General features: G+C 38.5%; 1 protein-coding gene across 4 annotated transcripts in view; it reads right to left on the minus strand.

Annotated features, from left to right (window-relative positions):
* Window positions 1–13,286, minus strand: part of FAM49B (family with sequence similarity 49 member B) — a 98,669-nt gene that overhangs the window by 14,293 nt on the left and 71,090 nt on the right. For 2 of the 4 annotated variants that reach the window (XM_017825246.1, XM_017825247.1), the window contains exon 4: window positions 3,092–3,174. In XM_017825246.1, the coding sequence (XP_017680735.1) occupies window positions 3,092–3,164 (73 nt within the window). In that variant the 5' untranslated portion in view covers window positions 3,165–3,174. Of the gene's footprint in view, window positions 1–3,091; window positions 3,175–4,172; window positions 4,256–13,286 lie in introns of all 4 variants that reach the window. The other 2 variants (XM_017825248.1, XM_017825249.1) reach the window with 2 other exon arrangements.

The raw sequence follows: 13,286 nt of genomic DNA on the forward strand, positions 1-13,286 counted from the left end.
ACAACAAGGCCGTGTCTTTACCCACCAATGCTTTTCCATTGGAAAACCAAATGGTTCTTCATTTTCTATGGAGAACAGAAAGAACAAACACAGTAAGCACAGCACAGCTCACTGAGATGTCCTGAGTCTTGATACTGTTGCCACGGGAGCTGACCCCTGGTTATTCCGGGCAACTTTCCTATTTTCAATCCAGTATTAAGAAAAGGGAAGACTTAGGTCCTGCAAGCAAGTGGGGAGTTCATCTTTAAATTAATTTTAAATTTAATCAGAATGTTATTGTGCTAAAAGCAATATACACTTAGCAGTTTAGAATGCTCACACCATAAACACAGAAGAACAGACTTGCAACAATATACAAATGCTGTATATGTGAACTAAATACTACAAAAATATGACAACATATGGTATGAGGGGGAACACACACATTTAGTGACTATTTAAAAAAAAATTTGGCTAGCCTACAGAACTAGTAGGCAGCGAAATTTGGGGTTAAAAGTTTACGCTGCACAGCAAACACTACTTAAACTGATATTTTTCCCAGGGAAGAACACATCAAGTCATCTGAAACTGTCTGGGACAAAACTCACAAACAAGGGAGAGAAAAATACCAGACTGCTGGAGATGAAATAATTTATTCATCTCTATCAGTATTACTATGGAGAACACTGTCTCTGTGGCTCCTCTGAAACCTGGCCAAGCTCTCTGGGGGTAATACAGAACACTGTCAGCCCTAGCTTGAAATCACCATCTGAAAGTACACTGTATTTTAGCTACTATTCAAATCACTAAATTTGGAAAGGATTTGCACTGTGACAGAAATGACTCTAATGTAAAAGTTGAGCTGTAAGTTTCCCACATTACAGGTGGTTGTTTCATGTGAACAATATCATCCTTGCAAAGCTGTGCACTTTGCTCATGTTCAACTGGCACTGCACAGACTTTAGTAGAATACTTAGGACAACTAATTGTTTCAAATAGGTAAGGTGAATGACCAAAGAAAGAATAAACCAGTGCTGGGGCAAAGGGAAGCCAACAGCCCATCATATCATTTATCAGAATGTTTTTTGCATGCATTCTGGTAGTCCATCACAGCAGTCACTAGAATCTAGCACCAAGACAAATATCTGGGGGAAAAATAATAGTCAGAAGCCAGTCTAAAATCTTTCTAGATTTGAAGTTTTTAGCACTATAAAGCTTTATGGACATTGATTTTTAGCTTTTTGTGGTACTACACAAGAAACGTTTAACTAGTCTGCTGACCCCAAAGATATACATATATATAGGGATTTAAGAACAAAACAACAAAAGCCTTCCAACTGCCTATTATTGGGCCAGACGTAACACAGAATTGTCAAATTTGTATTTAATACAGAGCTTACTTGTCCTTCCACATAAAAACACAACATTAAGTATCACAAGATAAAGTGCCAAGTCTTGAAGAAAGATCTTGACTGTGTCAAAGCCAAGATCCTGTCAAGGCAAGCTATCTGAAACAGAGGAGAAAGAAGCATGGATACACAGTATAGCAGCAGAAACAAATGCAGGACAGGGTCCAAAATGAATAAAGAACAGTCTAACAATTCAGCCATAATATAAGTCACTTAATTTAACTGCGTATGTAAACATTTCATGTCAGCAACCTGCTTACTCTCATGCCAAATCTTGTTCATGCTCAAAACATGCATTTTAAAACAAAATTGACAGCTAAAGAATCTGTATTAAAAAAAAAAAAAAACACAGCAATTTTTATTGCAATTTATTTAAGAATTATGCCTCTTCCATCCAGCTAACTTGAATTTCATTTACTCCAGTTAAATGTTCAACATTTGCAGATTAAGCTGGAACTTCACAGCTCAAAAATTGTCACTATGAGTCCTCCCTACTTCACTAACTTGTACCTATTCTGACAATATGCAAGATTTGGTCTTAAAGAAGCTTTGTTTCCTGATTTTTGAATACAGCCTTTGATTAATCTTCCCTTTATGAATGATTTGTATGATAATCATCTTCCAATAACAATATACTCATAAGAGACAACTGATAAGAATCAACACTATAAGGTAAGGGTTTAGAGAAGTTGTAAGTTTAAATGTCATCGAAGCAAAACCATATTTCTCCAAGCATTCGCTTCCGAATAATAGAACTTTTTATATAACTAATATAAACAAGCTACTGTTTCATCAAACACAATTGAAAATAATTCAGGGGAAGAAAAGAAGATATAAAGCATCTCAAATTGTCCATATCACAATACTTCATTAATTTTTTTATTACACTATTTCATTGTATTTTATAACATGGTCAAAATGCACTTGAGAATTAATTTTCTTAGTTTTAAGCTTGTTGATGTACAGCTGGGTAAAGCAACAGTGCATACCAAAAGACAGTAATTAAACATGCATAGCAGAAGCCAGCAACACTTACCTGCCATTCTTAGGCTTTACTGTATCATGCAACAAAAACTAAAAGCAGAAATATAGACAATATGTGAACCTCCTATAACACCTGGCATTGATCAGCCAAGTCACATCTCTTTTCAAAAGAAATTTTATTTCTATACACTCTGAGATCCCCTTTTAAGAAGGGATGAGGCTAAATTTCAGTGCCAAATCAAATAAGGTTCACATATACACATTTAACGTGATGATGCTGGAGCTATGAATAGCTGCTGTGAGCAAATCTGTATATGCAGCATTATTAAGTGGAAGTGATTCATGTTTCATTTTCAGTCCTTTCTTTAAGGTGCATCCATCTCCTTGCAATTTCAGCAAGTTTTCAAATAATTCCAATTCTTTTTAAAGTTTTGATTTAAAGCAGGCAGAATTTTAATTTAAGAAATAAGAACCATATCAGGTTTCAACAGTAAAATATAATTTGAAAGCCCTCTCTGAAATAAAGATTTTACATTTTAGAACCTGAAGATATTTTAGAACAGGTTATTGCTTTATATCAAAGTTTGCTGAACAATTATCCATAGCTCAGGCATACAAAGCAGTTAGAAAGATGGCAAAATGAAAACATACATTAAGTACATGACAAATGCAGTCTACTGCAGGCAAAGAGTAATAGATATATAAAATCATCTTCTCACTTTCAAAATCAAGGAAAAAATTTGGCCCCTGCTCAAGGTCTGTGCATGTCAAAACTTTTAGAAGGTTCCCCATGTTAAGGTACCTGCCAAGACAAGAATGAGAGACAAGAAAATTTTCTTTTTATAAGAAGGAACAGCCCAAATGTAGTTGATTGAAGCAGTGGGGGGAAAGAAGACCAGAGAGTTCCATCAGGCACAAACCCATCCTTCAGGCTGCCGCCCCAATGGGTGAGGGGAGACCCCCACACCTCGAGGAGGTACAGCTGGTGGTCCCAGCCATGCAGCTTTCCTGTAAGAAGTGACCACGTCACCAACATCTTCACAGCTCCCCTTCTGGAAAGGGGCAGAATCCAAACAAAGGCTTTGCCAGTGACTCATTCTGTCCCGGAACACCCTAGCACCAGTGTCCTGAGCAGGAGTACTGCCTTGAGGGCCAAGTACCATATTTGCAAGCATTAGCCATGCTACAGATTTTTACCTGATGGGACAACAGAAGGAAAGAGCTTTACTTTTGTCAGCCCTTATAATTTTGTCAGAAAGCCATCATAGATCATCAAGGTCACATCAAGATGAATCATTTCAGTGTGCAGAAAATGCTAACACAGGTATGCCACAGATCTTTTACACGAGGTGCCCAAAACATCTGTGAAGATCAGACAGTTTCACTTTGGACTTTCGGATGTTAAAAACGCACATTGACTGCACGATGAACGACCAAAGTGGGATCACTCTTGTCTCAGAGAGGATTACGGTGAACAACGGCTCAGCACAGATTACTATGGCATACTGACAGAATTTTCCATTTCATGATTACTTGATTTGCAGGCAGATGGATGGACATCAGTGACCACAGAAACCCAAAATGACTAAGCGCACGGAAAGAAAATTTACACAGCAGCATGATGGTGGCTTGGCTACTACTGGAGGTGAGGAAAAAAAAAGAGAGGAACAGAAAAAACACATGCAACTCTTTCAAATTCCAGATTTGCAACTCAGTCCCCTGGCCTTCACTGCAGCAGGTATAAGCAACCCTACTGTTACCATCTGAAATGCACCAGCTGTGAAGGGCTGAGAGACTTACTTTCAAAATCCAAGAAAAAATGTGCTGCATTGTGGTCTATGTCCCTGGTTAGCACCTTAATGAGATTACCCATGCCAGCAAACCTAAAAATAAAAATGGCAAAATAATTTAGTTCCAATAACCATTTCCTATTTTAAGTACACGCCTGGGGCTCACTGGAGCAGGGCTCACACTGTGTTTTGCACACTGGACTTGTCAACTTCTGGTGGCAAGCAGAACACATGCACTGTACAGTGCATTTCCATGCCTCTTCTTCTCAGGGATTCTCAAGGATTGTTGACAAAATGGAAAAATCATAAGCTTTGACAAAAATAAAGATTTGACCTCTTTTTCATCTTTGCTTAATACATTTAAAGAACATGTGACCTATGATGACTGAGCAATTGTTTTGCATAACTGCAGCACCCAGTGCCAAACAAATCCATTATTGCTTAGGACAAAAGCAACCTCAAATGGAACTGGTGTCATCATAAGCCTGTTTTTTTACTATCTCTCCATAATCGAAAACAGATTTCAGAAAGCCTCTTAGTAGTAGTCATCTGTGGCCAATGAACAGTTTTCCCATTAAATAACAAGTTAAACACAAGTTAGACTTTTCCAAAAGCAGGAGAAAATCAAGTTTCAACATTCTTCTTATGTTTGCTGTCACATTCCAGCTAAAAGAAATGAAAAGTGGAAGAAAAATTAAATAGTTGTTAGGTTACTTGAGAACAGACAAATTATCAAAACAGCTTCAAATGTTACCATAAGTTTCAGAAATCAATACCTTCAGTGTGAGAATGAAAACTGCATTTCATAAGGCAAGAATCCTCCCACATTTTACAGAAGCTGAAAATATACCTAAGAACAATTGCTCTGAAATAACAAGAGCTCACTAGAGTGAGCTGCAAGACAAACAAGACAACACCGAAAAATCTCACCTCAAATTATAAGAATAAGACATCAACAGTCTGACATTTGGATTAAAGCATAAGATATAAAAAAATCAATTTTCAAATTAGTCCAACTATACCAACCTATCATTATATGCTCCTTTTTTCCTGATCTTTACTTTTGCTGAAGACTCATGTTTACCTGGGGGGAGGTAGCATGACACTAAGAATCATTAATTTATTAGGAATCAAAGAAACTGAAGCCATGTGAACTCAAAACAAATTGTCTGGCAAATCAAATCTTCAGAACCTGTGTTCACAGATTTCTTGAATTCCATAAGAAAAAGTCAACTGGTTTGTGAGGGGAAAAAGCAAACTAGGAACAGCACATGATTTATTTTTCCAGATCCGCAAGATTCAGCAACTCACACAATCAAGAAAAGCTAGAGAAGTAAGGAGGAATTAATCCCAAATTGTTGAAAATTACTCAATTTTTGCTCCAACAGCTTCTACAGAATGACCAAATGACTGTTAAGAAATCTAGATTTTTACAACAGTGACTTTGAGTGTAACCCAGCTGATCACAGGTGATTCTGCACACAGAACTTCATCAGCAGGCATATGCTCGCTTTTTTACATGTTCAGCTTTCCCCTTGAAACTCAAGAAAATGCAAGACCTGCTTCCTAAGCATTTGAATTTAGTTCCTGTAAAGTCAGATCAGACTTCTGAGCCTGTGAGAAACACTCATTATTTCAGGGAATTCTTAAATTAGGGTGCCCAGTTTAGAGGCTCCTCTTAAAACAGAGCCATTAAAACATGTTTCTTCAAAGAGGCAGTTTTTCCAGAACCTTCTATTCCATAGCTTAGTAAACTCTTTAATTGCCACACATGCACCAATGCTGTGTAAACACACAACAGCAGAAATCAGAGAAATTACTTTTCTGTATCTCACAAGCGTGTTCTGCAACACAGGACTGAATAACCCACTTTGTAATTCAGCCTTATCCAGATTATGAATGTTCTTCTTGTTGGGGAGTGGACAGAGCCATTCTTAAATATTTTCAACAGGGCCAGTAAAAAGCCAAAAGTAGAAGCTGCAATAATGGTGATCCAGTCTGAAGATTCAGATTTAAAACCCAAACCTTAATCTCTGAACAGTGTATTCCATATTTCAATTCCAACATTAAAAAGCAGCAAACACATGGCAGTGAATAGTGTTAATGGCCTAAACAGAACTCCTATACATACAATTACGGCCGTGCTTCAGTTGCACCATCCCCTCCTCCACCAACATATTTTCCATATCTCAAAAAAAAAGGTTTTGCCTTTGTTTTGATATTATCCAGTCTCCTAAGAGTTTATAGGCTCATGAATGTGCTCTGAAGGTCAGAGTAGGGGCATACTTACAGGGTTGAAATATTTTGAAGCGAAGTTTACAGGAGAGCATATAGCCACTGCAGAGCAGATTGTTTCATTGAGCCCATACCACCTCCTAAAATGAGTAGGGGGTTGGGGACTCAGTTTGCAATACAAACACCTTAATTCCTCAGAAAGGTTTGCCAGGAAGAATATATGGTTCCTTTTCTGGGTGTTAAGTTTAACAAACAGAGAAGTACAATAAAAGGTTTGGCACTACAGTGGAACAGTCGATGTGATATTCAAGCAGAAGATGCAACTGACCTCAAGGTAAAAGCCCAGTGAAGAGCCTCCCTGAGCAGAGGAGAGAAATTGAGGATGATGACAACAGATTAATTCAACTACAGCAGCAACAAAATGACAAGATGGGATATAGGAATGTATTTCAATTTACATGAACAGAAACCTGCATTAACACTTGTTCATAATGAAGTTCCTAACAGACCTCTTCCCTCATGTGTTCAGTGTACTGAAAAAATCTTGATAAACTTTAGTCATAACAGAGCTTTGCACAAAAGATGTGCAATCGTATCTGCTTCCTTAGCCGCAAAACATTCATTATATATTCAGTTTTTATGGAGTGCATGGAAATCTAGCAGAAGCTGAACAAACAGTATTTTTGAAACTTGAATCAAGGTGAACTGTAACAGTTACTCAAGGATCTCAAACATTCTTTAATACCAGTAAACCTACTGTGTTTTAAGAACTATAAAAATGACCAATTCTCCAAGTTGTATTCCAGAAAAACTTTAAGAAGCTTTAAAGACCTTGAAAACTCAATTAAACAAGAAGATACTTCTCTAGTATTTTTTAGGAGGATACTTCTAGCTTAGCATTCAAGGTAATGAATGAGAGAGCCAACAAGTCAGAATTTACTTTTCCATCCAGGCTAAACATTCCCTTCTTGAGCTCTGAAATGGCTTCTTAGAAACAAGACCATGGTGCCACCCGTGGAACTTCCCAGATCCATGGAACCAGCATCAGGTCAACACGCCATGGCTAAGGTTAGATGGTTCTACACTTCTGTACATTATTTTTCTTCCAAAGGTACAGCTGAGCAGCAAGCAAAGCTGACCTGCTGCACTCAGGCAGAACACTACAGAGAGCAAAATGAAATCCAACCTTTCTGAGAAGCTGCTGTGTCAGCAGAATACCTGGATCAATCTAGAGTAAAGCAACCTAGCTCAGAGATACATCAGGCCCCTGACAGATAAGATAAAGATTTACTAGAGATTCTTGTTTTGTTCAAGATGGCTCATCATTTGCATTTCTTCTGGGCCCAAAACACATTACAGGACCACTTCTGGCTCTAATATTAAAAATGATGACAATTTGCATGTAGCATGAGAAGCAATCTATAAAACCAGCCACTAGTTACCTTCAGCAACCTCTTCTGCTATTTGATGTCCTGTAAAAGCATCATTAGCACGAAGACTTCGGTAATTCCATGAATTAACCTTGGTAATTAACCACCATAGTGGCATGCCCTGTCAGTAGTACTTCAATTTCCTCTGAAGTCTGCATCTTCAGCTGAAGTAAGTAGAATTACTGGTTTACAAAGTCAGATGTGGTTCCAGTTAGGTAGCCCTGACACTGAGCTACCATGGTCTAGTCAAGGATATATTCCAGCACTAACTGCATCCTTCTTGAGCATGTTGCTACATCAATCAGCTCTGATCCAAGAAAGACTTAAACCTGTAGGAAGACCAAAGCCAGTAGCAAACACTACTACTGACTTTAATGTCCTGCAACTGGGCTTAATCTTGGAGCCAAATAGCTGGTTCAGAACACTGACTGGAGATGACTTCTGTGGGTGCTAACACACCTTTTGAGCCACAACTCTTCCAGCAGAGCTTGGAAAAAAATCCACGCTGAAACTGTAATCCTCATCAAGAAGAATTCTGCATATTGCAATCACTAACATGAAAATATTCACATGTCCAGCCTTACGTACACTTTAGGTTACTACCTATTTGTTCTTCCACAGATTCAGGATTGTCAGCCTCTGTCCAATTTTACTTGGTTTTCTCATTCAGAATATATGCAGTACACTGCCAACCAGTTTTACTCCCAGAGGTCTTATTGGTTTTAAGATTTTATAGAGTAGTGTGCAGAAGGAACTCATTAGGTAAACTAAGACTCAGTAAAAGCACACATTAGACCACTGAACTTTTCTCTTGCCACAAATCCAACATCACAAAAATCAGAGCAGAACAAAACCACTAGTTTCTGTCCAAAAACTGTCTGTCCCTGCGAGGCTGCTTAGAATCCCTGCTGGCATGCTCTGTACTCCACCACAATACTCGAGCCACGTGGAGCAGGTTATGGGAAATCGGAGCACGAGCCAAGAACATGGTTTAAACTTGACCTACTTGCAGAGGAAGACATACGGAATGCCACATTGGATTAGGATGATTCGGCCCATTACAGCCTTATGGGGTTGTATGATGTTGCGTATACTGTCATGATCAGACAAGCGGAAAGCAAAGGCATATTTTCAAAACAAGTCTTGCACGCATGCCCTTCCTGCTGAAAACATCCCTGACACACTTCAGCTCCCCCCACCCCCTCCAGGCTAAGCCCAGGGGAAATATAATAGAAATACACGATGCAAGTAAATTCATCTGAGCACTAAAGAAATTTCCCCTCTCACACCTGAAAGAAAAAGTGTACATGAATGAGGATTTTGCTTGTGATTGGTGAGCAGCTGGAGAACTTACTCTCAAAGGTAAAAAGGCTACGAAGGTGTTCCTAAGTGAGATTTTTCATTTTGTTTTGTTCTATTGCAAGAATAGTATGCTTCCAAGCAAGTTTAAAAAACCAGATAAATAGATTTAAAAAATCTGTTTGTGACTGAAGAAAGCCTACTTCAAGAAAACATCAGCTCACCTTCTGGAAAAGTGTACTCTATTCTCAGTACTAACATCCAGAGTATGAAAACTTTACTCCATGAAAACCTCGTATCCATAGCTCTGGAGTCCAGAAGAGGAAGTTAAGCATAATTCCATATGGAAAGCACATCTAATGAAATAACAAACATTTTCTTCCCACAATTTGAGTTTTAAATTTTCATTTAGTCATGTAAGTGCGGCATAAACCTCCAATTCAGAGATATTTTGGTAAAAAAAAAGTGAAAAACAATTATAGCATTAAAAGTCTAACATTATAGTGGAACACCACAGAGTTAAAACACTCACAGTGTTACCACATAAATAAAAACCTCACTGAACGTCTCCCTGTACTATTTTTCTAGGATAATCCTATCAGCCCAGCAATTGTTTCATGGCTTACTGAACATTTTCTGCCTACAGTATCTGGCCATGAACAGGGAGAGAAAAAAAAAATAAATAAAAGAGGCAGTGAATAGATGGCTGCTCACATCAGTTGAATCCAAGGCAGCCCTTAGCAACACACAGCATCACAGAGCTGACAGCCTATGGGATCCAGTGGTGCTTTCTCTTCCAATGAAGCAGTTAAACTTCACAGCCAGTAAGAATACATCTGCCCTCAGCCTTAAAAGCTAGAGACTGCTGTAGAGATGGAAATAAGCTTGTAAAATATACTGCAGGAATCACTCTTTTCAGGAAGATGTAACATTTTCCCTGGATACAAACACGTTTTTTCTAGTCTAATGCACATTCACTTCTCTTCTGAATATTGCTAGAGAAGCAGAGATGCTCTCTGACACATTCTAATTCCTACTACTGATATTAGTGGTGTTTAAAGCAAAAAAGATCTGTCATTATACAAAATCCTAAAGCAATAAAATACATTGTCTAGAAAATAAATAATTAGAGTCAACATTAAAAAACATAGCAGCTATCACTCAAGTTGTGGAAAAGTAACCAACACATGGAAGTTATCACCTTTAGATTTAGGAAGGAGAAGCTTGGGGCTACTAGCTTAAAACAAGTTACATATTGGATAATCTGTTTTTATTTTCAGGACTCGTCACAGCTCTAGCAACACTAGTAACATTAAAGGTAACAGTTCAGATCACGTCGCCCAAACGCTGAATCAAAGGCATAAACAAAGTGCCAGAGCAGTCACCAGTTGTGCATGAAACACACAATTTTATTCACCGATGGACAAGTTGTTCAAGCAAGTGTTAAGATTTCATTGGTTTTTATGGACACTTTTGGGACACAGTTCCCAGTCAAAACCATGCCCAGACCCGCTCATGGCTCTGCACTGCTGACACCCAGTGGCCACAAACCAGGGACTGCAAATCGACCACAATAAGAATAAAAATATGCAGGCCAAAAAACCTCCCAAAAACATGTACCACTGAATTTTTGGGACTTCAGTCATTAATATTGTATCTGAGGAATGGAAAAACAAATTATACAGCCAGATAGAAAATGTTTTTGTACAGGAAAGTAAAGTATTCGGGCTACTGAAAAGCTGCTTAAAGCTGCCTCTGATGTCAGTTCATTTGGTTAAGCTGACTTTGATACAATAAACTGTTTTAGTTGAAACTGCAGTGGTGTGTTGTTTTTTGTTGTTGTTTTTTTTTTTTTTTTCAGATCACACATCATCAATAAAGTCTCCTTTCTGAACAAAACTGAATTCAAAACTTGTCATATCAGGAAGATGGAGGTCTGCCAGGGAAAACAGACCAATGAATAGACTCACATTCCTCAAAACCAGAATTGTAAAGTACGGTCAGGTCAGTGTTTATTCAGTCCATTTTTCCTCTAAGAGGAAATCAAAGGAAAGGCATTGAAGAATCCACAGTTCCTTTAGAAGAAGGAGTCTTAGAGCCTTGTTAATTTGGGAACATTTCAGTGGCACAGCTGACACTGAATAACGTATTTGACAGGAGCTACAATAAAATAACTAAGCATGCTCACACAAGTCTGGAATAAAACCAATTTGTCTGGAAGAATTACGCTTGTTTTTAAAACAGAACTTGTATTGAATAGGGGAGGGACTATGCTCCAAAAATCTGCTGTGAATTACCCTTCAACAAGTAACTGTACAATTTTTCAAAGAGTGAATCTGGGGCTAAAAAATAATTAACTATTCTTTCCTCTTTCCAAATGAGACAAGCTCAACATGCTTTAATTTAATTCTGCAAAACGCTCTTTTTAATTCCATTCCATTGCAACCATCAGGAAAACACACCTTTTTCAGATCAGGGACATTTCCACTGGAATGCAATTTACACTTTGCTTTCTCCCTTCAAAGTTTGAAAGCTGCAGAGCCTTCTGCAGTACCGTAATTCCTCCAACAGAGGCCGCTGCCCTACCGCTGGATCTTCCAGAGACAGGGAAGCTGGAACCGATGAGTCCAACGTATCTTAAAGCCCAACAGCTCAGAACCAGCAACGTCCCTCCAGCCCAAACACTGCGCTTAGCAGTGTGACATTATCATGGAAACAGTGGCTGATCCTGAAGTCTGTCTTTTTTTTAAGGTAAGGTGAGAATGTTTTTATCAGGTATATAAAGATACAACCCCCCCCTATTAAATAAGAGCTATGGTAGATTTACATATTGGGGTTTTATTCTTTCAGAGAAAAGCTGCTTAATCAACAAAAGATGACATGCCTATTAAAACTGTGCTACACTACCACATTACTAAGAAAGTTTCATATTTCAAGGATGTCAGCCCGTAATTTAACAACCCTCAAGCTCTTGTCTCAAAAAAAAAAACAAACCCAACAATAATTTGTTTACTAAGTCCTTCTCTTGCCAGCTTTTCACCTCAGTGTAAAGAAGAAAAAACAAACCCCAACCAAAAAACCCCAAAACAAATAAAAAACCCCACAACCCACCAAATCTTCACATTTTAAATAAAGGCTAAAAAAAAAAAAAATCTTTTCAATTTCCAACTTCACTACAGTGTCTAGTTCAACTGATGTGCCACTTTTCAGTTGCTGTTTCACATGTGAAACAGCACTCTTCTTCAAGCCTAGTTTGACTTGAAAAATGTTTTCTTTCAGAGTAGCTGAATTCCCATCTACCAGACTGTCACAATTTCAGTAGTGAGCTGAGGCTCCAACAGCCTTGGCAGTGCTGCCATCTAATGCACCAGGACAAGGAGTACAAGCATCTGCATCGCTCTACAACACTCAGGTAAAATGTTTTCTTCTAGACGGGCTCTGAAATTGTTGCACCCCTTCAGTGTCCTGGCTTGTAATCCTACACTAACGATATAATGACAAATTATCTAGTCATAAAGCTGATGGATATTAATAGTCATTGACACATTCCATCTCAAGGGACATTTTCTGGAATGCCACAGCACTAAACCACAAACCCTGTATGTATGAGCGTGACACTGACTGTCCATCTGTGAACTCAGTTCAGTGACACACCAGCTCTGAAACACCAAGGAGGAAGGGAAGTCCTATGGCCTTCCAAACCACAGAGCTGGAAGGATAGCTTTCTGATCACCTCGTGGACTTTTCTTTTCCCGAGACACCAGTCAGAAAAAGTATGTTTGCAGAATACAGAAGGCTAATGAAGCACATCAAGATGACGACGGAACAACAGAGGATGACTAGCAGGATGATGCTCCTTCCCATCCCATCTGTTTTCAGAAACAGTAACAAACAGATAGGCATCAGGCAGCATAGAAGGATAAAACTGGTCCCTACATGGTTTACTGATTTGAGGTTTCACAAGAGATTTCCTGCAAGATCAAGGCTCTACAGCCATCTTTGTTACATTCAGTTACTTCTTCAGATACCCTCATGAGACATAGCATCAACTTTTACTGAACCTGGATAGTTTTTCCTGTTACAAAGCAAGTGTTAAAAAAATCCAACCTAAACAAAAAATCCCTGACTACATTGGTCCAGATTCCTCTAGCTGAATAAAT

This window comes from Lepidothrix coronata, unplaced genomic scaffold (assembly GCF_001604755.1).
Source record: "Lepidothrix coronata isolate B3197 unplaced genomic scaffold, Lepidothrix_coronata-1.0 Scaffold117, whole genome shotgun sequence".
In the NCBI taxonomy this organism is placed as follows: Eukaryota; Metazoa; Chordata; class Aves; order Passeriformes; family Pipridae; genus Lepidothrix; species Lepidothrix coronata.